The sequence below is a fragment of the Pangasianodon hypophthalmus genome, chromosome 9 (assembly GCF_027358585.1).
Source record: "Pangasianodon hypophthalmus isolate fPanHyp1 chromosome 9, fPanHyp1.pri, whole genome shotgun sequence".
Lineage (NCBI taxonomy): Eukaryota > Metazoa > Chordata > Actinopteri > Siluriformes > Pangasiidae > Pangasianodon > Pangasianodon hypophthalmus.
The window spans coordinates 23,624,587-23,652,327 of NC_069718.1; the positions used below are offsets into that span (position 1 = coordinate 23,624,587).

Here is a 27,741-nt window from a genome sequence, read left to right on the forward strand (position 1 = left end):
GGGAGGAAACCGGAGAACCTGGAGGAAACCCATGGGGACATGGAGAGAACATGCATGGAAGTTCTGCCCAGACAGAAACCTGAGCTCAGGATCGAAGCAGGGACCCTGGAGCTGTGAACCAGCAACCTAATACTATTTAATCACATTTACTGTAGTTTTTGGGGTTTGTTGCATTCCAGGAAGCTCAGAAAAGTTTGTTGGACACACTGTCAGAATCTACAACGAAGCTGGGACGCAGTGTCAAAATGGAGTATTTTAAGAGGCATTTCATTGTAATGGCCATATGATATCCTGGAAAATTTCTTCTAATAATGATGGAGAACATTCATTTAAAAAGACAAAAAACAAGTGCCATGAACATACAAGTTATTTTGGCATAAAAGTTAACATAAAAGTGATGAGTTTTTTTTTTAACCCTTTCACGCAGTGTCCTCACTTATGGACAGTCAAGTTAAAGCTCATTTTTATATTTTAGGAAAATATAAGATGTAAATCACCAATTTGTTGTTCTCAGCCCTTGTTAACTTTCTGCATAAAATAAAAAAATGTTTTGTGCCAGATTCTACTGAAGTAGATTCTTTTTTTTTAAAACTAGTGTTGGTTTTGGGCAAATGATTGTTTTTTACCTCCTTGTGTCATGCAACAATCCTATACTGTGTACATGTTCAGAAATGATATTTTCTAATCTCAGTACATATTTTAGACCTGAATGTTAAATATTTTGGACATTCAAAAATCTAATTTTTCATTATTATTTCAAGCATACTGTTCTAACCTTTTTTGAACTCATACAATCCTTTTACTTTTTAAATATAAGAAATATTTAGACAGAATAAAAATTCATATACAGTACCATGCAATTTTAGGGTCCCTGGAGGACTAGTAGTTAGGTCATGGTGCTCTCACCACTGTGGCCTGGGTTCGATTCCCAGCTCAGCCACTGGGGTTGCACACGACAGTGCACTCCCAGTGTCAGTCCCAAGCCTGGATAAAATTGTGGAGGGTTGTATAAGGAAGGACATCCGGCATAAAAACTGTGCCAAATCAAATATGTGTACCAGTGATCTGCTGTGGCGACCCGTAACACTAGCAGCCGGAAGAAGGACAACAACAGCCATGCCATTTTAAGCAAAAAGAAAAGATTTCAATTTATATATTATAAATAATTTATGCATGAAAGGTTATGAAATGTTTCTTTTTGGAGACCCCAGCAGATATGCCCTGCTGCCCCGTGCACACCGCATGTAGATCAGTGGCTCTATAAATATGTGAATTTAATTTACTTAGATACCTAATTTATCTACTTAGCATAAAAACCTATTGTTTGAGAACTTCCTATCCCTAGTGTTGAATCCAAATTGATACAGATGCTGTAAAGGCTGTCTTAACAATGTAAACGTGGCCAATATGTGGCCAATTTTTCCGTGTTTATGGACCTTTTGGCATTCCATAGACCAGACCGGTGACTGTATAACGAGTCACCCTTCACTGTCCGTCCTAATGAAGGCCTCTTTCCGCTTGGCCATTGTCTGCGCCGCTGTGGTGCTTTAACGCGGCATTTCTGCTGCCTCTAGGTGCGCTCTGAAGTGCACTGAGCGGGTCGTTTCCGGATTTGAAACACAGCCCTGGATGCAAAGGCAATCCCAGCAGATTGAGAGATGTCTACTTCCAGACCTGCGGCGCCCTCGGGAAAGATGAAGAAGGACGAGTCTTTTCTTGGGAAGCTCGGAGGCACGTTGTCTCGCAAGAAGAAAGCAAAAGAAGGTCAAACATTTAATCATTATAATAATAATAATATCCGCATATCTGTTATATACCACCTGAAATGAGATGTGACCATGGAGTGTTGTACAGTACAGCTACTGTCCATGGTGCTGTTCCATATACACTTCATTTTCAGCAGTGTGTGAGATTAGTCTTGTCAGGCATCACTAGCATTTAAACCATGTTCATTCAAAGAATATATATGAATGATATTAAGAGTGATTAGTCACTGATATCCAGTGAAGGCATGTGAAAAAGTCAAACTGCAGGCTGGCACTGGTGTTGATGAAATGAACATAAATAGACCCCTATGCCAGGAATGCAGGGATGTTAAGATAACAGTACTTATTTTTCTCCCTCTGTTATATCTCCAGAGGCATTACTGTTCCGGACGAAACTTCTTTTGTTGGTAGTGTCTGCGCTTATTTAAATACATATTCACTTTAGTTTCACTCCCTTTAGATTTATGCTTCACTGGTCACCCCACTGTTATGTGTGAACAGCTGCAAAGTGTGTGTGTGTGTGTGTGTGTGTGTGTGTTTGTGTATATATATATATATCTTGGTGGGGACCGGCAAGGATAGTACTATCTGAAAGTTTTGACCTGATGAGGACATTTGGCTGGTTTTATTTTAAAAAACTAAATGTTTCCTCTTGGTTACTGAGATTAAGATTAGGATAAGGTTTAGATGTAGGCATAGCATTAATTAGCTGTGTTAATAGTTATGTCAGTGGAAGGTCCTCACAAGGATAGTAGGACAAACAAGTGTGTGTGTGTGTGTGTGTGTTTTGTTCTTTTTTGAGCCGTACTGAGTTGCCTCAGAGCCAGCTCATTCACGCATGACTGCTAAACACTCATATTCTTTAAATAGGAGGATTCGTTGTTAAGAGAGACAGACCAATTTACTCGACAAACAGATTTAATCACATTAAACAGAAACTTTTTTAATTAACCATCTCTAAAGATTGTTTGACAGACTGTGACAGTGTATGTATATGTCTCGGCACTTCCTCTGTGCCTGATTATTTTTTAAAATGAGGAATATTGTAACCATTGTTTTGTCTATCAACAAGTAAGTTGCTCAGGAAGTTGTCCTGACGACAGAAACACAACCATGTGAAGGGGCCGAGGCTGACTGTTGGGCTGAAATAGCGTAATGACAGGTGGTCAGTTTGGTAACACTGGTGACATTCTGTTGTGGACCAGGCATGGGCAGGATTAATGTGGTGTAGGATGTGATCTTTTACCCCTTAAATAATCATACAAGACCCTTTGTACATAATTGCTAATGTTATTTTAGGCAATTATGAATTGAAATGACAATATGGGAAAACAGTATGAGAAAAAATGCACAGACAAATTAAAATGTTCCCCCTCTTACTTGTAACCCCCACTCTCCTGTCCCCCCATCTGTGCATGTATTGGGCTCATCTATGCAGAGAGAACCCTCAAACATTTAAGAGAAGTGTGTTAGTAGGCATTAGAGTAGCTAGTATACTGCATGGCCAAAACTTTGTGAACACCTGACCGTCCCATTCCAGATTTATTCCCCCTTTGCTGTTATAAGAACCTCCACTCTTCTGGGAGGGATTTCCACTAGATTTTGCACTGTGGCTGACCTCACTAATGCTCTTATGGCTGAATGAACACAAATCCCCATAGCCACAAGAGCATTAGTGAGGTCAGGCACTGATGTTGGGTGAGGAGGACTGGGGTGCAGTCAGTGTTCCAGTTTATCCCAAAAGCGTTCAGTGGGGTTGAGGTCAGGGCTCTGTGCAGGACAATTGAGTTCTTCCACACCAAACTTGGCAAACCATGTCTTCATGGAGCTCACTTTGTGTACAGGGGCATTGTCATGCTGGAACAGGTTTGGGCCTCTTAGTTCCAGTGAAGAGAAATTGTAATGCTACAGTATACGAAGACATTCTCTACAATTGTGTATTTCCACTTTTGTGGCAGCATTTGGGGAAGAACCACATATGGGTGAGATGGTCAGGTGTCCACAAACCTTTGGCCATATAGTATATTACTGTTTGCACTTTCTGCTGGTAAGCTGGAAAATTGGTTTATGGAGTGAATTGTTTTGTTTGGTAATTTAGCTATCTTTGATGCTATTCATTTGGTGCAGTTTGGAAAAAATAGCCCATGTTCTCTTACCTTGTTGACATTTAATCTACATTTACAGTTAGGGTTAGGTGACAGCAAGATGCCCACAAAAAAAGGAAAAAAAAAGATGGAAATTAAAAGTAAGAATTAAAAAAGACATTTAGGGTTCAAGATAAAGAGGATGAAAAGCAAGCTATCTATGTTTAACACAATTGTAAGAATTTATTGATACAGCCTACCTAAAGCAAGCCATTAGCGTTCTTCATGTAATATAAAAATGTTGCATAAAGGTTATCATATTGTAATGATTCTTGCCAGTGCAAAAAGAGGTCCTGTTTATATTTCCTAGGTATTTCATGTGGTATTTGCATGTTTCGTTTTGGTCACCCAAAAGGAGTCTCCAACACAAAATATTGAAATATTAGCTGCCTAATGTCCACCTAGCCTTTGAGACTGGTGTAGTGTGTTCCTAACTATTTAAACAGTGATGGTATGTGGTATTGTGAGGTTCAATTGTTAATTGAACTGGTTTGTATATGGCAACATGTCACCACTGATACCAGCAACATACAGCAGCAGTATGGAGTCACTGATATTATTCCTCAGACTGTATGTTAGATTTTTCATCTCAGTATTTTTTTCTGAAGAACTTCCCTAATATCCCTGTTGTGGACATTAATACTGAGTGCCTGAGAAGGAACTGTTAATGACCAGGATACCCTCAGGACAGTGTACGTCCACTGGCTGGATTTTTTTTTTTAGGATTTTCTAGGGTGGTACTTGTGGGTGGACCATTATGACTCGCTTGTGGTCAGTGGTAGAAAGATTAGACATATCTTCAGTCTGAGTTGCCTTCCTGCTGGATTTGTTATTTTGCATTGTGGACACTCTTATCTTCACTCCACGATGTCGAGTCCCTTAATTTCACTGCATAGATTTTTAAATTTGACATTTACTACATGAGTTTAATATGATTCAATCATACTGTGTAGTATATGGCCAAAAGGCTTTCCACTACTATGCTACTCCTGAGATACCAGTGATCCTGACCCCTTCTGCTCTCCAGACCTGCCTGATAAATCCTGATGCCCTTCTTCTGGTTGGAGTTCTCATCGTTTGGTGATCGCTCGCAGCTGCTGGGGGTGGCCTTACATGGATGGGGATCTCATATGGGGAGTTGTCCTGTGGTGGCTTTGGGGCTGTGGATGCTGCGAGCAGTTTTGCACTCAGGTCCCCATCAGTGGACTGTGGATAGGTTCAACAAACCAGGCTTCATGTGAAAACTGTGATGAATTTACTGGTTGCACAATTGCACTATTTGTCCATGTAGTACACAGTTATAGCAGGGATTTATTTATAATTGCAGGGATTTATTTATAATTGCACTGTCTAGCGTCACCCAGATGAGGATGGGTTCCCTTTTGAGTTTGGTTTCTCTCAAGGTTTCTTCCTCATATCGTCTCAGGGAGTTTTCCCTCACTACTGACGCATCTGACTTGCTCATTAGGGATAAATTCACACAGTTGCCATTTATTTTGATTCAATTTAATTTGAAAGTATTGATTTCTGAAAATCAATTCTGTAAATCAATGCTGCTTTATGACAATGTCCTTTGTTAAAAGCGCTATACAAATAAAATTGAATTGAATTGTCCATTCAGCCACCTGAGCATTAGTGTGGTCAGGGACTGATGTCAGGTCAAGAGGCATTACAGTTCATCCTAAAGGTGTTCAGTGGGGTTGAGGTCAGGGCTCTGTGCAGGACACTCGAGTTCTTCCACTCTAGCCTTGACAAACCACATCTTCATGAACCTCATTTTGTGCACAGGGGCATTGTCATGCTGGAACAGGTTTGGGCCTCTTAGTTCCAGGGAACTTAGCAAAACTGTAATGTTACAGCATACGAAGACATCCAGTTGTGTGCTTACAACTTTGTGGCAACAGTTTGGGGAAGGAACACATATGTTTGTGGACATGATGGTCAGGTGTCCACAAAATTTTGGTCATGTAGTGTATGAAACAAGAAAGAGGACATCAGGGTTGTTGTTATTTTTGTTTTTATTCAAGGTTTGCCTTTTTCTGCAGTTAGTTCTCTCTTGCTGGCATTGGCATAATTTCATAATACTACCAATACTCATTGTTATTGTTATTCTACAACAGATTTGAGGCCAAACGTTTACATACGCCTAGGCATTCAAACTCAGTTTTTCACAACTCCATACATTTCATGTTATCATAGCGTTCCTATGTTAAGTTAATTAGGATATCTACTTTAATTGTATAAGGCATGCTTAGGATCATTGTCCTGCTGGAAGACCCAGTTGTGATCAAGTTTTAAGTTTCTGACTGATGTTTTGAGTTATCAGTATTTCTGGATAATTGCCCATCCTCATAAATATTCTCTGAGGTACACCAGTCCCTTTTCCAGCAAAACACTCCCACAACATGATGCAACTCTCCATGCTTCACAGTTGTGGTGGTGGTGTATTCAGATTAAAAGTGAGATCAGTGAGATTACTGAGGCTGGTACCACTTAGAAATCATGAAGGTGACTTTGGACTGCAATTGATATGAACAGTGTTGCTATGATAGCTTTAGTACTGCAAGTCCCAAGAACAGTTTTGCACTCAAGTCTCCATCAGTGAACAGTGGATAAGTTCAACAACACAGTCTTGTGAAATTCATGTGAAAACTGTAATGAATTTCCTGGTTACACAATTGCACTTTTTGACCATGTAGTACACCGTTATAGAAGGGATTTATTTATAATCACACTGTACTTTATCACCCAGATGAGGATGGGTTCCCTTTTGAGTCTGGTTCCTCTCAAGGTTTCTTCCTCATATTGTCTCAGGGAGTTTTTCCTTGCCGCTGTTTCCTCTGGCTTGCTCATTAGGGATAAATTTATAAATTTAAAATATATATCCTGAATGTATTTATTTCTGTAAAGCTGCTTTGTGACAATGTGTGTTGTTAAAAGCACTATACAATAAAATTGAATTGAATTTAATTGAAATGACCTTTTCCCTCCACACATAGCTTTGAACATTATGGCCAAACAGTTAAAATTTTGTTTCATCTGACCAGAGAACACCCCTCCAAAAGGCTACTGATTACCTGCAATCTTCAGTCTGGCTTTTTTATGCTGGTCTTGGAGTCGGGTCTTCTTCCTTGCACGACAGCCTTTAAGCGAATGGTGATGTAGGACTCTCTTAATGGTAGATGTACATACTTTGGTATGGTATTGGTACATACTTTGGGATAAATGAAATCTATATCCAGATTTCTGTTATGCTGCTTTATGACAATGTCCATTATTAAAAGCACCACATGAATAAAATTGAACTGAATACTTTGGTAACTGATGCCTCCAATTTCTTCACTAGTTTGTTTTTTTGTTGTCTTCGGGTTCAGTTGAACCTTTTGGTACACCCGTCTGAGTGGTATGATTTTTTTTTTTACAATGATATTGACAGTGTTATAGTTTTCCTATAGAGCCTGCTATACTAATGCAGCTCTGTTAGTGTTATCTTCCCAGAAGTAATTCTTTGTTGTTGAGACATAACATTTGGTCTATTGGCATGCTCAGTCAATCATTTCAACAGCACAACAGGGACAATGTTATTAGTACCAAAATGTGTGAATACCGCAATGCAAGGCATGTGCATGTGCACAATGTGCTGAAATGTCTTGCAGAAATGTCCTCAAATCAGGCACTTGTGGAACACTAAAATAGAAATGATATTGTGAAATACGGGTGTTTGAATTGCTAAGTAGAAATGTGGATGAAGACAACCAGTTTGGCAAACTTTAGCACCAGAAACACTGCACCATTCATTTGAACAGAAATTTAGCAGCAGACCAACAGAGCTTCTACAGTTGTATTTCCTGATGCACAAGTTAGTTTCTTTCAGATAAGCATGGAGGAACTGTGTGCCTGTGATCTGTCAGTCCAAATGCTACTCACTGACAAGCATTAAGTGCAGTTGCATAAATGCAAGTCATTGCTTTCCACATACTTGCAGTCATATTCTCCAGTGTTTATTAACTGTAGTGACACAAGTGCCACAGAAGAAAGGTACTAAAAGTAAGTTGTGTATATTTTTATCTCTTAAACTAGTATATTTGATCCTCTGCTTTTAACTTTGTCCCAATTTTTTTTTTATTTGCTAATTGTAAATTTAGATCTACTTTAATTACCATTATTTGACAGCACATCTGGAGTTGTGGTCGTTTGTTTAAAAAAAATAATAAAAGGCAGTAGAAACAGCTCTGTAATTCAGCACAGTCTGTGGCCTGTTGCTCATCTGGCAGTTGTGCGTCAAATCTAACCATCCAGACTCCAGAAATATCTAGAGCCAAATTTATGGTGACTGCATGTGTGTCCAAGCTCAAATATCGTTTAATATGTCTTGCAGGACATGCCTTCCTAGAGACAAGCTTTGAATATGGTTTGATTTTGAAGATCTGCATCTAAGGGAAGGTTATTTTATATTTTAAGCAGATTGAACATATTACACTGCAACAAATGATATCTTAGCAAATGAAGATATCTTGAATAAAGGAAAAGTTATCTAATATTTCTTATTATGAGATTATTTTATAACGAATATAAGACCATTAGTCTAAACAGATTTGCTCATTTCATGCTTGAAATTGTTGTATTCTATTGGCAGATCATTTTTCAATTTAGAAATAAAGAAATAACATTTATAGAAATAAACGCTTGAAATAAACAAAATAATCTGCCAATAGAAAAAGACAATTTCAAGAATGAAATGAGTAAAAAATATCTTAGTAGGCTTAATAATCTTGTATTTGTTTAAAAACAATCCATTAAGGAGAAATATTAGTTGATTAATTCAAGATATTTTTACTTGCGAAAATATAATTTTTTGCAGTACAGCTTCTGTTTCTTAGATCTTGTCCAGGTTCAGCAGGTTCAGCCTGTAGGTTAGGGCATGAAATGGCAAAAATCTGGTGTGTAGTGAGGAGTAAATTCTCTATATACAAGTTGCAGGTGTATTGATTTGTACTGGTTGTAAGTGGTGCTCTGTGACAATGCAGTTCGATGCAGCCTGCTCAGCTGCACTTTGCTAATGGATTTGAACATGAAAATGGTTTCAGAAGATTAAGCCTGCATTGCTTTTAAGGATATTTGTTGCTCACCAGTAAGCAAAGGTTTGCTGATTCATTTAAAATGTTAAATTAAATGGTCAGTCCAGGACAACATGCATCAGAGCTAAACAGAATGAATTTTTGAAAAACTAAATTTTTTTTGTTATTTAAAAAAATGGCTTCATAATCTATAAATGCGCAAACATCGATTGATAAACAGGATTATAGGATGTGTGTGGATTTGCTTTATTGTGTTATCTGAACCTGCTATTGCCTGTATACGTAAGGAAATTAACACTTGTTTGATCATCATGCAACCTATTCTCATGCACATATCAACGTATATAAATCTGACGTTAGGAACTGCCAGTCTACCTGTGCTTGCGTGTCCTTTAAGATTCAGCCATGATATGATTTTCTAGCTGTTCTTGTCTTCTCCCCTACTCTCCTGTCGCCTAGTGAAACAGGAGCAGCAAAGTGTAGGGGGTTGTGCATGGACAGAAATAACGCGTGCAAAAGCTGGATTCAATGCCATAGCCCCACAAACAGCAGCCCACTGAATGCGTCCGTGGACACACACACACACACACACACACACACACACACACACACACACTCGTTCACACACCCTTTCTCCCGTCATTTTCTTACGGGTACCTGCTGGATCCCGGAGTGTATTTTACGATATGGCTGGGCTACTGTGTGGGACTAAGAGAAAAAAGCAAGGTAGTGTTGTGTTAAAGGGAATCAGTGATGAAAATGATGTGTTTGGTTGTTTGATTATGTGAATATCCTTCATAATGAACACTGTTATTATTCAGAATCGGTCTCTTTGAGTATGTGTGGTGCAGCTCAGTAGACTTCAGATGGAATGCCTGATATTTGTTGCTTGTACAATCCATAAGCTCTACTGCGTGGATTAGTGTTGCTACTCCCTCCTGTAGATTCTGAGATTCTGTGATGATTTATACCCAGCAAGCCTGGTTTCTCTGCTTTATCAGATTAGTTTGTGTCCAGAGCTAGAAGGTCCAGAGATTATCTAGCCAGCGCAGCCACTTTGGGAGGAAATAGCATAATTATGATAAATGCTTAGGCTGTAATTACAAAGGAAATGTCAATTTGGTCCAACATACAGTACAAGCTCTCCCTGCAAGCCTCACAGTAATCTATGAGTACAAGAAATAAAGGAAGTAGTCACTTTCTGACATTATTTTTGAAGTTTGTAACTTCAGAAAAGTTGAGAGATGAAAGCTAATTTAGCTTCTTAGCTCTATGACAACCTTAATATCAGTATCTCAGAGAGGGTGTGGCTGTGTTTTAGTGGGTAATAACTGTCTCTGATATGAATCTCTGCCTCCACCTACCCCATAGGATATGGTGGCAGCGGCATATGAAAGGGGTCCGGCGCACTGTAGTACCAAAGAGGAAGCCAGATTACATTTCTGTCTCTGTGGAGAGCCATTCGTGACCTGCTAAGAATGGGGAAGAGAGAAAAGGGGAAATATGGATGATTTGGGTGTAGGGTGTATTGTGTCTGTGGGTTATTCTGAATCGCACAAATAAAACTGCTGTCCTGATCAGGTGCAGCACACTTCTTAAAGAGAAGTTCTGACAATACTTCCACAAATACAGTAGATACTGGAGAAATTCCCTTTCCTTATATGTTGCTTAAATGTGGTTCCAATATTGTCTCTGATGTTTGTGTGTCTTTAGTGAGTGACCTTCAGGAAGAGGGGAAGTACGCCATCAACGCGCCACTCCTCCCTGCCAGTACTGACCTCCTCCCAGAGGACATGCTGCTAGGTAACATACTCCTCCCTCCTCATCAATTCAAATTGATTTACTGTCTTACCAATGGGAGAGATTTGAACGCACAATGTAGCTGCATCATGTGGATTCTCCGTTAGTTTTTTTTTTTTTTTATCGCCAAGGCTTACTTTTGCTAATGCTGAATGCACTTTGTTTTCAGTACCACTGAAATATCATACAAAAAGTTTCCATCTGGAAATATTTCAAATATTTAATATATGAGAAAGACCTACTGACTGGTATTTGCTGCCTCTTAACAAGCTGCCTCTTCCCTATTTTCCATTATGGTGTTATTGGAAATCAAGGTCATTGAAATGCCAGTAAAAGAATTAGTAAACATTTGCATTAATATTCAACTATAAGTCAGGAATGCAATCTTCAAAAATAAAAAAATTAATTAATTTCTATTAAAATGTATATTGTACATTGCTCATGCTGTCTTATATGCTTTGAGCTAGCCCTATGACTGTGATGCCATTTTTGCAGATTTCTGTCTAGAATTGTAAAGAATTAAGCTTTGTTATTTGTTTCAGCTTAACATCTAAACCAAACACATTTTAGATCTGAATTCAATTAAATGTCATTTCCATTGTGAAGTAATTTCTCTTTGGTAACATTTTGACAACACCCATTGTTACTCAGAATTACATCTGAGTCACAGGCAAGTGGAAAGATTTCATCTGTGTCCTTTCAGAGAAAAGAGCAGAAGTACTGACTCACTGCAAAAACTTATATATAGATATATATATACACACACACACACACACACACACACACACATATACATATATATATATATATATATATGTATATATATATATATATATATATATATATATATATATGGGAACATGTGTGCCGTATACTGTATGATGGGAACATACTGTATGCTGTGTACTGAATGAGAGTGTGCTTGTGTGTGTGTGTGTGTGTGTGTGGGGGCATGTTTTTATATCTTGGTGGGAACGAAATGTCTGGCAGTTTTGGCCTTGTGGGGATAATTGGCTGGTCCTTATGAGGATTTATTTATTTGTTTGTTTGTTTGTTTGTTTGTTTTACAAAAACTGCAGCATTTATTTAAAAACTAAACGAGCCAAAAGGTTCCTTTTTCGTTTTAAGGTTAGAGCAGGGTTTATAGGTGATTGTAGACTTTCATTATGTCTTATTCTCTTCACAGAGGAGAATGCTGAGAGGATTATGTTAGATCCCACCTCTAGAGAGCATCCCAAATTTAAAGACCTACAGAAGGTGTGTTTCTCATTCCCTTTTCTTGTTTCTTTGCATTTACTGGCAACAAAACAAAACCTAGACAACAGTAGACTTTTAAGTGTCCAGAACAAGTTGTGGTGTAAAAATTATTTCAGGACAAATGAGTAGATCATACTAGCAAAGTTGTTTTCTCAGCCGAGTACTGAGGCGATGAGAAGCCCAGTTATGATGAAGCTGCTCAGTGTTGCCTTAATAATGCTGATTACTTTTGCATTCAACCCAGGTTCTGATCGATTGGATCAATAATGAACTGGAGGAAGAGAGGATCATTGTTAAAGATCTAGAAGAGGATCTCTATGATGGACAGGTGCTGCAGAAGCTGTTTGGTAAGAAAGCGTATTGAGAGGATATAAGAAAGAGCAAATCTTTTAATGATTAACTACTCTGATTGACAGATGTGGATTTTATATTTCAGTACTTTAACATTGAGAACAATTGTTTGTGTGTGTGTGTATATGTGTGTGTTATCTCGAACAGAGAAGCTGTCAGGACGTAAACTGAATGTAGCAGAAGTGACCCAGTCAGAGATTGGTCAGAAACAGAAACTACAGACTGTACTGGAAGCAGTGAATGAACTGCTCAGACCTCAAGGCTGGACGATAGATTGGGGAGTTGATTGTGAGTACAACACTGTGAGGAGTGTGTGTCTAGCTATATAGATCACCGCAACACATTCATTCAGATTAGTGAAGGGCTAAATGTCATGTCTTGTTTTTTCCTCCTTTAGCAATCCACTCAAAGAACCTGGTGGCCATCGTGTACCTGCTGGTGACTCTGGCCATGCACTTTATGGCCCCAATCAGGCTCCCTGAGCATGTCTCTGTAAAGGTGGTGGTAGTCAAGGTGTGTAAGCTTGTCTATAACACAGACATGCTCATTCCATTCATATCATATGAGTTAGATAGTAAAGGTCTCAAGTTCTTTATCTTCTACAGAAAAAGGAGGGCATCTTACACACATCACGTATAACAAAAGAACTCACAACTACTACAGAGTAAGTGAAGTGTTTGACTAATCCCTTAGTGGCATCTAGTGGTTAGATGATTCTTTCTGCACAACATGTACCCATTGTATTGCTCCTGTTCCTTTGCAGGATGATGATGGGAAGATTTGGTGAGTAGGCAAACATGTTGGTTACACTATATTGCCAAAAGTTTGTGGACACCTGATCATTGCACCCATATGTGCTTGCTGAACATCCCATTCCTGTTATAATAACCTCCACTATTCCACTAGGTTTGGAAGTGTGGCTGTGTGGATTTCTCATTCAGCCACAAGAAAATTAGTGAGGTCAGGCACTGATGTCATCCCAAAGGTGTTCGGTGGGGTTGCAGTCAGGGCTCTGTGCAGGACAGTCAAGTTCTTCCACTCTAAACTTGGCAAACCATGTCTTCATGGAGCTCGCTTTGTGCACACCTACATTGTCATGTTGGAACTGGTTTGGGCCTCTTAGTTCCAGTGAAGGGAAACTGTAATACAAAGACATCCTATATACTCCTGGGCAAAAAAAATGGGCCAAGCCCAAAATGGCAAAATATTAAACTTTTAATGGTCTTAACAACAAATCATTGGTCAGGAAATTAGCAAGAATTAACCAAAAGTAAAAAAAAAATAGCATTTGTTTAATTCTTGTTAATTTTCTGACCAATGATTTGTTGTTAAGACCATTAAAAGCTTCATATTTGCCATTTTGGGCTTGGCCCATTTTTTTGGCAAGAGTATACAATTGTGTGCTTCAAACTTTGTGCAACAGTTTGGGGAAGAACCACATATGGGTGTGATGGTCAGGTGCCCACAATCTTTTGGCGGTATAGTGCATGTGAAACAGTTGGATTAACTTTACTGGCATATATATTAAATTTATAGTGTACATATGTTGTTTTGTGATTACAGAGAGGGATGCCTTTGACACCTTACTGGACCATGCACCTGACAAGCTCAATGTGGTCAAGACGGTAAAACACCTTGTCTCACAGCATTTTGATGCAGTTCCCCGATATTGTATTTAAGATGTCTTCCTATATTATTATGTCTCAATAGTTGACTTAAAAGTTAACTTTAAAGTTAAAGCCTTTAACCTTTTCAAGATATACCACAAGTCCAGCCATCATGTACTGATTGATGATGGTTTATCGTCTTTCTCAGTCCCTGATCACTTTCGTAAATAAACACCTGAACAAACTGAATCTGGAAGTCACTGAGCTGGAGTCACAGGTGAACGCAACTCCCAATCTTCTTTTCTCTTCTCTTCTCTTCTCTTCTCTTCTCTTTCTTACAGCACTGAAGATTTCCAAAGTTTCATACATACAATGGGTATAAAAAGTCTACACATCCCTGCAATGTATATAAATAAAGTGAAAAACAATCAGAAACTTTTATAGGAAAAAATAAAAATAATAATGTACAATAACCTAGTTGCATAAATTTGCACACCACTAAACTAATACTTTGATAAAAGCCCCAGTTCTCACTTAATAAAAGCTGCCCTAAAGCATGATACTGCCACCACCATGCTTCACTGTGGGCATGGTGTTCTTTTTTTTTTTTTTTTTTGGACCAAAGATTCCACTTTTGGAATTGGTGTAATCAGACCATAACACATTTTGCCATATGGTCTGGGGAGATTTAGTTGGGCTTGGATGTTTTTTGTGAGAAAGGGCTTCTGTCTAGCCACCCTACCCCACAGCCCAGACATGTGAAGAAGATGAGAGATTGTTGTCACATGCAGAGAGCAATCAGTACTTTCCCGCAGCTCCTTTTATGTTGTTTTTGGTCTCTTGGCAGCCTCCCTGATAATTTTTTGTCTTGTTCTTTTGTAAATTTTAGAGGGACCTCCTGTTCTTTGTAATATCACTGTGGTGCTTTATTTTCTCCACTTGTTAATGATGGCCTTCACAGTGTTCCATGGTACAGCTAATGTTTTGGAAATTCTTTTATACTCCTCTACTGATTGATTCCTTTCGACAGTGAGACCCTGTACAGGCTTTGTCAGCTCTTTCCAGATCATGACTTCAGCTGTCAAATGAAACCGAGAAGATGTGAAGAAAATCCTACAGGAACAGCTTGTCTTTATTTGGGGTTAATCAGAATAATTTTATTGATGACAGCTGTATGATAATTACTTTTGAAAATGAGATTGAATGTGATTGGTTCATTCAGAACACAGCCACACAAAGGTTGCGTAAGTGCACACTTACGCAACCAGGTTATTGTAACTTTTTTATTTTTTCCTATTTTTCCCTAAAATGTTTCTGATTGTTATTCACTTAATTTTTATATGTTGTAATTTCACATTGACAGTGGAAAAAGTGATTTATCTTGGTTTAATTTTTTTCATCACAAAAAACTTGCCATTTTAACAGGGGTGTGTAGAGTTTATATCCACTGTAGCCTGTATCTGTTAATAACTAAACATTAATATATCTTTTTTGTGTGCAAATCATGGGTGTGTGTTTATAGTTTGCAGATGGTGTATATCTGGTGCTGCTGATGGGCCTGCTGGAAGGTTATTTTGTACCACTGTATAATTTTTACCTCACGCCAGAGAACTTTGAACAGAAAGTGAGTGTAAAGCTCCTCATTCATTCAGCTGCACTCATAGAAATGGCATTTTGAGGAGTGAGGAAATTTGATATATTTGTGTGTTACACAGGTGCATAATGTAGCATTTGCCTTTGAGTTGATGCAGGATGGAGGACTGAAGAAACCTAAAGCTCGACCGGAAGGTACTGAATAATTAATATTTTACTAGGACACCAGTGATGAGAATAATTTCTCTTAGTATAAATCACTGGTAAGAGTCACACACGATTTAAGCTAAGGACAGGCAAATGCTTATAGATCACATGAAATGCATAGCATTGACCTGTAGTATGTAGTTTGTTCAGTAGATGGCAACACTTACCATATAACCATCCACACTGTGCACAGTTCTCTAGTATTTTTTTTCTGAATCTGTAGGATATTTATAGTTTAGCTAATAAACCATAAGGTTAGCCTCTGTCTCAATCTTCAGTGGTCAAACATTCATGTAGATGTGGCTGTCTGCTGGATTAATCTTTAATCTCTAAACATTAGAAATTATGATTCACAAATACTGATTAAAATGAAACTAAAATAATGGTAGATCACTGTTATGGGGTTAACAAACTACTAATCTCATTTGGCATTAAGGTATGTTATAGATTCTCTGGCCATCAGTCTTATAAAGCAAAGGCTCATGGATTTTTTTTTTTTTTGCAACTGTCACAGAATCACATAAATAAGTACAGTCTGTATGCTTTCTGTATGAACATAGAGTATAGCCACTGACAAGATTTGTGACAAGAATGCAACGCATTATTGCACAGTTCTCAGGTGCTGTATATACAGCACAATAATTTCAAGACAATATTCCACTGTTCAAAAAGAAGCACCATTAGCTAGACAATTTGTCAGGATGGGCTTGTGATGAAGATTGTAGTAGATGCGACTGTTCTACAGACAGATTCTAATATCTTTCCTGCAAACCTTTAATGGTTTATGGGGCTTAGGGAAAAACTGCACCATCTTGCATTTTGAAGATCTGACTGCTCTAGAACTGCTACCAATTTACTCTAACACTGCCTTTTGTTGCTATATGCTATTTGTGTTTGTTGTAGATGTTGTGAATTTGAACCTAAAGGCTACTCTGAGAGTCCTGTATAACCTCTTCACCAACTACAAAAGTGCTGATTGATGGAGAAAAGAGATTTTCACTGTGGATCAACGCTTACCTTATGCCTCACTGATGCCATATGTCCACTGTTTGTATTTAAGAACATTTATTTACACATGTTGCCTTTCTTTTTATGCTACAGATGCTGTTGTTCTTTCAGAAAGCACTAAACGTAACTCGAATGCTTTTATACATAATTTATGCAAACAAGGCTCACTGCTCCCAACAGTGTTACATTAGATTAATAAATGCTTGATTTTTGGATATTTTATGACCTGTGTACACTGTGGATTATTTAAAATATAATATATATTATAACTGTATTCTTACAATTATTAAACATTTATGTCTATTTTTTGTTCTTGTAATTATTATTTTTAAAAATTATTTGTTCAGTTTATCAATTATTTACCAATTATATAAGGGTCAATCTACCAAAGCTTCACGTGAGAATTTTGCAAGGTAAACGTGTGTGTTGATATGAGTACAGAATAAGATCTGTGATTATCAGCTATGCCATTCCAGCTTAGCGTAGGAAGATTCAGAAATCTTTGTGTACATGAAAATTCTACTATGATCGACATTTGAAGAAGCGGTGACTGCACTGAGCAGCGCCATGATCATATTCTTTAGTGTTAGATTGCAATGTGCATTAAAAGGTCAAGCTTTCGTTCATCCAAGGAAACTACATTTGAATAAATTGTATTGTATTTCTTAATGCATTGCTTAACTTGTACCACTGCATTACAATATCTCAAAAAAGTATGTATTTTCTGAGATTTCATTAAAGTAAGGTCTATATATCTGTAGGGCAGAACATTCATTCATTCATCTTCATTAATCTCTTTATTCTGGTCAGAGTCGAGTTGGATCCAGAGCTTATCCCAAGAATACTGGGCATGAGGTGGGAATATACCCTGGATGGGATGTCGGTCCATCACAGGGTACACACACACTCACACATAGGAGAAATTTAGAGTAGTCAATCCCCCTACTAGTATGGTATTTGGGAGAAAAACACAAAACCCAGAGGAAAGCCACGTGGACATTGAGAACACTTGAAACGCCACACATACCAACTTCAGTAACCAAGCTCAGGATTGCACCCCAAAAATAATAAAAAAAAAATCTAGATTAGGATGTCATCTAATAAGGACCTTTTTGCTGAAAGGCAGAATATTTGCAGTATGTTTGTTTCCAAGGACATACTATATAATTCTTCTGTTTTACTTCAGGTGACCACTTGCAACATAGTGATATACACAACACTTCTTTTAGTTGCAAGTAGAAGTCAGCAGGGCATCTGTTTTATATTATATTGTTTATATACATTTTAATATATAATGCATATACACCGATCAGCCATAACATTATGACCACCTGCCTAATATTGTGTTGGTCCCCCTTTTGCTGCCAAAAAAGCCCTGACCTGTCGAGGCATGGACTCCACTAGATCCCTGAAGGTGTGCTGTGGTATCTGGCACAAAGATGTTAACAGCAGATTCTTCAAGTCCTGTAAGTTGGGAGGTGAGGCCTCCATGGATCGGACTTGATGGCCAGCACACCCCACAGATGTTCGATTGGATTGAGATCTGGGGAATTTGGAGGCCAAGTCAACACCTTGAACTCTTTGGCATGTTCCTCGAACCATTCCCGAACAATTTTTACAGTGTGGCAGGGCGCATTATCCTTCCATTAGGGAATACCGTTGCCATGACGGGGTGTACCTGGTCTGCAGCAGTGTTTAGGTAGGTGATATGTGCCAAAATAGCATCCACATGAATGCCAGGACCCAGCAGAACATTGCCCAGAGCATCACACTGCCGCCGCCAGCTTGCCTTCTTCCCATAGTGCATGCTAGTGCCATCTCTTCCCCAGGTAAATGATGCACACGTACCCGGCCTTCCACATGATGTAAAAGAAAATGTGATTTATCGGACCAGGCCACCTTCTTCCATTGCTCCGTGGTCCAGTTCTGATGCTCCCCTGTCCATTGTAGGCACTTTTGGCAGTGGACAGGGGTCAGCAAGGGCACTCTGACAGGTCTGTGGCCACACAGCTCCATACGCAGCAAGCTGTGATGCACTGTGTGTTCTGACACCTTTCTATCATAGCCAGCTTTAACTTTTCAGCAATTTGTGCTACAATAGCTCTTCTGTGGGATCAGACCAGACGGACTAGCCTTCACTCCCCATGCACATCAGTGATCTTTGGGCACCCATGACCCTGTCGCCAGTTCACCGGTTGTCCTTCCTTGGACCACTTTTGGTAGGTACTAACCACTGCATACCAGGAACACCCCACAAGACCTGCTGTTTTAAAGATGCTCTGACCCAGTCATCTAGCCATCACAATTTGGCCGTTGTCAAAGTCTCTCTAATCCTTACGCTTACCAATTTTTCCTGTTTCCAACACATCAACTTTGAGAACCAACTGGTCACTTGCTGCCTAATATATCTCAACCCTTGACAGGTGCTATTGTAACGAGATAATCAATATTATTCACGTCACCTGTCAGTGGTCATAATGTTATAATACTGTATATAATGTACATGTACACACCAGTAATTCATTTTAAAAATATTAATGAAAACAAAAACATAATGCATCATTTGAGCATTTACTAATATTCATTACATTTAGGCTCTTTGTATTTTGATACATGATCTCTCCCTGTCATCACTTTCCATCATTAAACTAATTAAAATTAAAGATACAATATATGTTATAAGGAAAACTAGTCTATATAAGTATATATAAATGTGCTTTCTGCACAGAGCTAAGGTGTAAATAACTCTGTTTGGTCTGTAAACCATTGCTTCTTTTTTGTTAAGGAGAATACTGCGCTTCTAGTTTATTTAGGAACTAATCGGGTCTTGTCTATTTGCCAGGTAACCATGGTAACCTCCCTGCCCAAATTACTGCTTCTTTCTTGTCACGGGGAGTCTGACTCTCAACACTTCACTTAGAGAGAAAGAGCGTGAGAGAATGAAGATCTGTATAATCTTTCTGAGAAAAGGATGTTATAGAAACATGGTGTAGATGGTATATGGTCAGAAACAAACTTCTCACCAAGCACAGAGATGAAACTGAGTGACAGGGATATTAAAAAAAAAAAAAAAAAGGAAACGGACTGCGCACACCACTGCTTAAAACTACTGATGACTCTTATACATCGTTTGGCTTTCTACAGTCAAAAATGTCAGTTGTATGGTTCAGTACTTGAAATGTTCATGTTGATTTCACCTGACCGCAATAATATTTTTAACAGCAGCATTGTTCAGTTTCCGCTACTGAAACCATGTAACTGAAAGAGGAAGCTGGGTTTCTTCACTGTCACTTCCTTAACAAACGTAGCCTAGTGTTTATTGACAATTCACTTTTGTTCTTTCTTGCCTTTAAAATTGCTGGGAAAAGTGTGTAAAACAGGAGGGTTAAACCTGTGACTATCTGCTGGTGTGGGATTTTGATTGTCGCAGTGTTGACTTGCAAAGACGTACACAAGGGACGAGTCAGAGCAAAGAGCAAGGCCAAAGTGTGTGTGCTGCTGATGCATTGCTGAAGGTAGGCCTGTTTATTCAGATGTGTGTCGAGACGTGGAGCAAAGGCTTGTGTCAACTTGAGGCAAATAAGCCTGACAACCATCACCACACACAAATAAACATTTCTATCTTCATCTGTTTCAGAGATGTTTTCTTTGTTAGTTTGTCATGTCAGTCGTGGTGTATGTGTGTGTGTGTGTGTGTGTGTGTGTGTGAGAGAGAGAGAGAGAGAGACAGAGAGAGTGGAAAATAAAGCGATAAGGCAAAAACTGCTGCATCCTGCAAGTGTTTCCATCCTTCCATCAAGTGATCATTTTAGGCAGTTCTTTTATTCTTCTTGTGTTCTTGGGCTGGTACTGAAACCAAGTAATTTTATTTGCGTCTTCTTCATATCACGACCTTAGCATAAACAATGACTGAATGTGAGATAGCCTCTTGTAATATTAAAATTACAATATACCAGCAAAATAGATAAAACAAATAATTCATCTGTGAGCTTGATATTATTTTTGTTAATTCTACAGACCAGTGGATGTTTACTTATTCATTTTATTTATGTATAATTAATCAGAGAACATCAAATGGATAAAGTGGTGGAATCTGAGCAAGGTAATCAAGGTGAGTGTTTTACATTACCTTTAATTAGCTATTACTTTATTAATATAAGTGAACATCACAGAGCCCTGTGCTGGCCTTTTCATCCTCTGTATCATTACTAAATAAAACATGAAAAGCCTTCTTGTGTGGGGTGATGAAATGTAAAATGTGACGCACCGCTGAATTTATTTCATTAGTAGGAGAAAGAAGAAAGATAATCCAGCCTTCATTTTTAAATGATCCCAAACTACTGAAGCTTAAAGAGGTGAGATCCTGATTATATTGTTCTACAAGTCCTTTACTGTGGAGCCGTTATGTCTTTATCTGACCTCTCTAGCTGAACAACAGGTGCTGGTCGAATGGATCAATAGTACTCTGAAACCAGAGCACATTGTGGTCCAGAATCTGGAGGAAGACATCTATGATGGACTTGTGCTTCATCACCTACTGGGTAAGAAATTCGCATTCATTCTCAGTGCAACAGTCATTACAGAAATGTTGGTCTATGTAAAACATTTTACATATTTTTTATTTTTTTAACATTTTACATTTTTGACCTTAGGCAAGTTAGGAGGAGTGCACTTAGGGGTAGAGGAGATCGCACTAACCAGTGCTGCTCAGATGTGCAAACTGGAGTTGATTCTGCAGGCCCTCAATCAAGAGCTAGGGCTTGGTGCCCAAGCAGACGGTACAGCTAGATGGAGTGCCAAACGTGAGTAGTTATTGGTCCCATCATTTAATAAGTGAATCTGTAAACACCAGTACTGACACCGTTATCCATTAGATGACACTTTTGTGTGAGGTGGCCTCTGTGAGACAGAATACAACCCAGGCATTTAGCTGAGTAAATGAGGGCTAATGGTCTTGTTCAAGGACCCCCAAGAGAGGCTCTTTGGCAATCCTGGGATTAGAATTTACAACCTTCCATTCCTCACAGAAAGATGAATAGTGAACTATCCCTGCCCTATTCATTCAACGAGTCAAAATTAGTCTAATATGTAACTGTCTAATAAGCTTGAGTTTGTGATTAAGGCTCTCTCTGCTGTTAAGTCATCCACAGTCGAGACCTGTTGGCGACTCTTCATCTGCTGGTGGCCCTGGTGAAGCGCTACCAGCCCGAACTCGCCCTTCCCCAGAATGTCAGTGTGGAGGTTGTCATGCTTGAGGTGAATTTTTGAATATGAACTTCAAAACACATATATAGAAATGCATGTATATAAATAACAGAAGAAGGCAAATCATACATTATTTAGCCGGCTCACCAGACAAGTACCACTCCAGTGTGCCTGCACAGTCGGACCACTCCAGTCCCACGCACAGTCCCATTTTTTGATTGCACATAAACTTCACTAAGTACAATAAAGTGTTAGGTATTGTAATGTAATAATCTATGCCCAGCGAGTTACCTAGTTAACTGCGTTAATACAGACTAAGGGAAACAAATCAGTGCATTATTATTTACATTATTATCCCCTTCTCACAATGGGTCTCACTTATCAAACTTTTAGTAAAGTTGTGTGTAAATGTTTATGTAAACCAACCCATACTAAAAATTTCCACTGGATTTACAAAGGAAATGTGGATTTTCTTAGTACTAATGTGTGTATGTTGATGAATGTCAATCACCAGTAAATTACCAAGCGCATACATGGAACAGCTGATTTGCATTTTGTGACGTCCACAACACTCCGTAAAAGGAAAAGTGCACAGATAGCTGAATGTTCTCGATGGTATTCTTAGTCCCTGACCCAGCGAACTAGCATGAGGATGTGAGGTTGCGAGGAAGTCGATCAAGGTGAAGTTTACATTAGTCAGTCTTCTTATGCATAAATTTACATACATTCAGGAGCACGAGTAGGATATGAACATTTTTTTCCTGAATTTACAGGATTTTCACATATGTAAAGGCTCATACAAACAATTTACACATAAATTCATTTGTATGCAGCTTGATAAATGAGGCCCAATGTTTCTAATGTATTCTAATGTAGCACATCATGTTTGTGCCCTCGCCAAAAAAGTTACCACAAACCTGCGTGTCTGTCCTCTATGCACTATATAATTGCATTTTAGCATCAGACAGATCTTGTAGATATGCAGCAGGGGGTGTTATTCAGGATGTGTAGTATGCGATACAGTTACAGCTTCATGGTTTGTCAGACCACTATGAAGTGCATTAAGTTACCAAATGAAAACTAGGAATAAGATTTTTTCTATTTTTTTCTGGTTGTTGAATCTACAGTACTTTCACTGGGGAAACAACAAGGACAGGAAATCTGCTTGTCCTGGGTTCCTGATATATACTGAATATCCTTGTCCAGCCCTGAATATGTCTTAATGTTGTTAAATGTAAGAATCATTTCTTACGTGACATTCCCTGATTCCTCCTGATTATCAATATGTAGGTAAACAAAGGTGGCATCAAATATGACAAGCAGATAGAATGCATCACTTTGCAAAGGTATAATTATAAAATAACTTTTAACTAAATAAATATACATGATGCATAATAAAAGATATAGCCTTTGCTTGTCTCATGTTATCACTCTAATTCCAGTGAGGATACAGAAGGATGTAAAAGTAAGTCAAAAATTTTTATTTGGGACTTTTCTCATTTTTATTATGGTTGTGGTGGTTATGTAATCATTAGTAACATGTGCATATATAAGAACATTTTTGTCTTTCTTATCAGAAGAAGACCCCATAGATGAGCTGCTCAAGCTTGATGCACACAAAATTGCCACAGTCAAAAAGGTAGAATGCTACTGTGCTACACTTACAATTCAAACAGTAAAACAGTCAAAACAGATTAGTTATACTGTAAATTAACTGCTGGTACATTTTACCATTATCCACATTATCTACAGGCCCTCTTGCACTTTATCAATAAGAACATGTCGCCATTAAGATTGCAGGTGTCTGACATCGAGAAACAGGTATATCAACACACCTGATCATTTTCCCAAAGAAAGTAAGACACCCAATACTTTATTACCTTATTATTTTATATATAACATACTGTATATCACATGCATGTTTTAAATTAGACTAGATTAGATTCAACTTTATTGTCACCTAGTGAAATGCAGTCTTACCAGAAGTGTAAATACTGTAGCAATAAAGTTTCTGAGTGGTAAAGTTCAAGTAAAGTGACAAATTAGATAAGATGGCAGTAAAGTGACAGTTACAATGCAAATAGCATGGTATATAAGTAAACATGTATCCAGAGACATGAAAGACTGGAATCCAAAGACACCAAGGTACAACTTATTATAAGGTGCAAGTACAAGAACATGCAAAACTGTATATAATTAGTGTAATATGATATTGTTATAATCAGTTTGCAGATGGTGTGATTCTAATTTTGCTGATTGGTGAGTTGGAGGGCTTCTTCATTCCACTCTACGAGTTCTACCTCTCTCCTGCCAGCCACTCAGAGATGGTAAAAATCTTAGACAATTTGTTCTGTTTATAAATATCAAATTCACTATGTGTGCCCTTAAAATCACAGTTAATAAGATTCTCCTCGTATACTCAAAACAACAAGCTAGAAATAAATTATTAGTAAGAAAACTTTGGGATAAGGATGTAACAACAATCTAGGACAGAGTGAAGGGAAATCTGCTTTGTGTTTTAACAGGATATTACCAACGCCTTGTTTTTAAAGTGATTAGATATTACAACCCTCCTGAGACACAATTATCGTGCAGCCATATCTTGCTTACCTATTACTACAAAAGAACATCTGGATTAAAACTGAACTGGTAAAAATCACTGAGTTCAACTTGAGTAGTGCAAAATAGGTAACGATCTCACTAGCCATTACGTCTATAAAAAACTTGCTAAGTATTTCTATGGTATGTTGAGGGAAAATGGCACCTGGCCAAGAAGTGAATTATCTAAAATGCACTCATTGAGATATCAATTCAGTTATATTTTGCATATGCAGGCATGTGGAGTCTTTTCTGTATAATTCATAATCAGACTAAACCACTAAAAACCTGAACCACAAAATAAGGGAATGAATATCAGGGCAGAATTTGACTGTACTGTCTTTTAATTGAATTTTTTATGTAATTGTGCAGAGCTTTGATAATGCATTATGTATCCAACACAAGTTTTCTCTCAATTATACTTATCATATGAGATCACAAATAATCAATCTATACACAATCAAAACACCACACAAACAGTTTTGTTTGTTTGTTCAATTTATAATATCTTTTGAAACTGCTCATAATGCAGACTTTCTTCACCTGTCTTACTTCTAGCTTCATAATGTCACCCTGGCTTTGGATCTACTTAATGACAGAGAAATACAAGTACAGAATGTTGACCCAGAAGGTGAGCAAGAAGTTACCAGCTTACCTTAAAGCTGTGCAAGAGATGTTTGATGACTTTTCTGACCAATCAAGGGACCTTAATTGGTTTGAGAGGGGTGTGAAAAATGTTTTTTAACAATTTCTCTAAGGAATCCAGCAAAAGTTATCTCTAAGGAACAACTGGAAAGGCTGACTGTAAAGAAAGTGCATACTACAGTTAAACTTTTTCAAAAACTACTTGTCATCAAACCTGTAGTGGACAATGTATAAATATATAGTGTTTATGTAATTGACATTAGTATTTATATAGTGTTTACTGTATGTAACATTACTTTGCACTGACATAGTTGTGTACATGGATGTAGATGATAGCCCTAACATTCACATCTATCTTACACTCTATGACCAGAAGTTTGTGGACACCTGAAGCTTTTTGAACATCTCATTCCAGCTTTAGAATACAGTATACAAAGACATCCTATACAATTGTATATTTCCAACTATGTGGCAACAATTTTGGGAAGACCCATGCATGGGAGCGATGGTCCTTTGGCTATATAATGTATGTTAATATTTTCACTGACTCTGAGATGCATCGTGAGCCAGTTATACAGTATCAACTGAAAGTGTAGGGTTGTGGATTAGAATTTATTACTTGTGTTAACACAACAGTGAGAGTTTGTATGTTAGAGAGTATGTTAGAGTATGCTGGAATTGCCAGAGAGAAATTAAGTCATTCTAGGACGTGAATAAATAAGTAGAAATCACTTGCTGCTCATAGGTCATAATCATTCATTTCAATAATCAATCAATCATTCATTAATCCTTCATCTGTGGACGTTGGCGAAAAAGAGAGTTGAACAGAAAAAGAGTGAAAATGAGGTTGATCAGTATGCTCAGTTGCTCTTGCTGCTCTACAGAAAGACACACACCATGCAATAATAAAATAAAATAGGCGACACGTGTGTGTGTGTGTGTGTGTGTGTGTGTATATTTATGTACTTAATTGATTATTATGTAATTAATTAGTTTATGATTGTACAATGTTTGCTACACTTTTACTACAACTCTGTATACTCTTTGTTGTTGTGAGTGTATGTCTGCTTCTCCAAAAGGAGCATGTGTGCATGATTCAATGCCTTCTGTGCCTTGTTTTCTTTTTTCTACAGATATTGTGTCCCAAGATGTGCCAGCTACACTGAAAGTACTCTATGCCTTGTTTAAGAAACACAAGAACAAATAATCCCCTCCTAGCCCCATCTACAGCCTCTGATGAAAATGACTGTAAAGGTCATGGGATAAGCTTCTAATCCATCTGGAGTGCAATGTTGTAACTAATATACATTAGGAAATTGTTCAGACACAGTCGTCTAGTTTTAATAAAAGTGAGTGAACACTGGATCACTCAGCACATCATACAGATTGGCTATGGCTGTGACAGCATGGTGACCCCCTTCATTTCTCCATCTCTTATCTCCCCACATGCTCTCTAATTGAATGCTCGCCCTTGAGCTTCTCGCTTGTCCTTACAGACAGAATGCATTATGGTAGGCCTCTTGCTCTCAAATAAATTCCATCAAAAGCTTGACATATGTCCTTTACTCACTCTGTTTTTGCCAAGAGTTTTGTTGTAAAAACCTTGTTGCCACTGGCTTAAAACTAATACTTTAAATTATTTATGATAAAGCGCATTAAGGAACCAATATACATCACTAATGAATTACCTACATATCTATCAGAATTACTGTAAATCATGAAATGATTAGTTAACAAAATATATAGCAAGACTAAGTTTAGGCCAAATTAAGGAAGTATGCTTTTCATCTGGATTTAGAAACAGTTTTAGAGCTTGCATTTGAAATGTTCTCTGAAACACTATTACAGAGTTTAGTGGTGATGTAAGAAAAACATCTTCCATCAGCTGAGCTAAACTGCTAAAAATATCCTGTTAAACACGGTTAAAAAAAACAGGGTGCCAGTAAAAAAAAAACCATTAAATTACAGTAATTTGCTGTGTGCAAAGTTACCGCAAATAAACCTTAAATTATTACACTAATTAACTTCCAAGAAAAAAAAAAAAAACAGACAATTACTATCATTTTCCAGTAATGTTTACAGGAAAACTGACAATTTGAAATAATTTATAATTTTATTAATTAGTAACTGTCATTTTATCAATTATTATTGCAATATTAATGCAGACAGCAGATATGATAACAAAAAATCTCTAAAGAATCTTCATTTAAACTAACAAACTGGTAATGGATTGTCAATTAACATCTAAACGAGCCAAGAATTTAGCTGCCTAATCCAATTGTGTTTTCAAGTTTGTTTACTGAAATGGAGTCAAATGCTGCACTCAATTCTAACAATACCAAAATATGCCTGATACTTAAAAATAATTTGAGTGAAGGACACAAGTGGTTTATCTACAGGACAGAATCAAGGTTTAGCGCTTGTTATACCCAGTATGACTCACTGAACCGTCCATATTGGTTATCATCATTAAAGGATGGGG

General features: G+C 37.8%; 2 protein-coding genes across 5 annotated transcripts; both read left to right on the plus strand.

Annotated features, from left to right (window-relative positions):
- Positions 1-1,474: 1,474 nt before the first annotated feature.
- parvb (parvin, beta) lies at positions 1,475-17,114 on the plus strand. 2 transcript variants are annotated; one of them, XM_026919701.3, is made up of 13 exons: positions 1,475-1,764; positions 10,702-10,791; positions 11,975-12,045; positions 12,290-12,392; positions 12,544-12,684; positions 12,794-12,909; positions 13,002-13,060; positions 13,160-13,179; positions 13,960-14,021; positions 14,212-14,280; positions 15,526-15,627; positions 15,719-15,791; positions 16,707-17,114. In XM_026919701.3, the coding sequence occupies exons 1-13, from the start codon at positions 1,659-1,661 to the stop codon at positions 16,781-16,783; spliced, it is 1,089 nt and encodes a 362-aa protein (XP_026775502.1). In that variant the 5' UTR covers positions 1,475-1,658; the 3' UTR covers positions 16,784-17,114. The 2 variants fall into 2 exon arrangements, with proteins under 2 accessions (XP_026775502.1, XP_026775504.1); XM_026919703.3 differs by lacking the exon at positions 1,475-1,764 and adding an exon at positions 7,810-7,957.
- A 2,763-nt stretch (positions 17,115-19,877) lies between these two features.
- parvg (parvin, gamma) lies at positions 19,878-26,811 on the plus strand. Of its 3 annotated transcripts, none has more exons than XM_053237014.1 (13): positions 19,878-20,326; positions 20,876-20,922; positions 21,102-21,166; positions 21,250-21,352; positions 21,464-21,613; positions 21,952-22,067; positions 23,307-23,362; positions 23,459-23,481; positions 23,594-23,655; positions 23,769-23,837; positions 24,242-24,343; positions 25,173-25,245; positions 26,393-26,811. In XM_053237014.1, exons 2-13 carry the CDS (start codon positions 20,886-20,888, stop codon positions 26,464-26,466), a joined length of 930 nt encoding a protein of 309 aa, XP_053092989.1. In that variant the 5' UTR covers positions 19,878-20,326; positions 20,876-20,885; the 3' UTR covers positions 26,467-26,811. The 3 variants fall into 3 exon arrangements, with proteins under 3 accessions (XP_053092989.1, XP_026775507.1, XP_026775506.1); XM_026919706.3 differs by having other exon boundaries at positions 19,881-20,326; positions 21,099-21,166; positions 23,597-23,655; XM_026919705.3 differs by having other exon boundaries at positions 19,885-20,326; positions 21,099-21,166.
- The last annotated feature ends 930 nt before the right edge of the window (positions 26,812-27,741 follow it).

Excerpts from the sequence above, each read along its gene's own strand:
- parvb (XM_026919701.3), top strand. The coding sequence starts at position 1,659 with ATGTCTACTTCCAGACCTGCGGCGCCCTCGGGAAAGATGAAGAAGGAC. Across the intron at positions 12,046-12,289 it reads AATTTAAAGACCTACAGAAG|GTTCTGATCGATTGGATCAA; the intron begins GTGTGTTTCTCA and ends CATTCAACCCAG. Across the intron at positions 12,393-12,543 it reads GGTGCTGCAGAAGCTGTTTG|AGAAGCTGTCAGGACGTAAA; the intron begins GTAAGAAAGCGT and ends TATCTCGAACAG.
- parvg (XM_026919705.3), top strand. The coding sequence starts at position 20,886 with ATGGATAAAGTGGTGGAATCTGAGCAAGGTAATCAAG. Across the intron at positions 21,614-21,951 it reads AGCTAGATGGAGTGCCAAAC|TCATCCACAGTCGAGACCTG; the intron begins GTGAGTAGTTAT and ends TCTGCTGTTAAG. Across the intron at positions 23,363-23,458 it reads GAATGCATCACTTTGCAAAG|TGAGGATACAGAAGGATGTA; the intron begins GTATAATTATAA and ends CTCTAATTCCAG.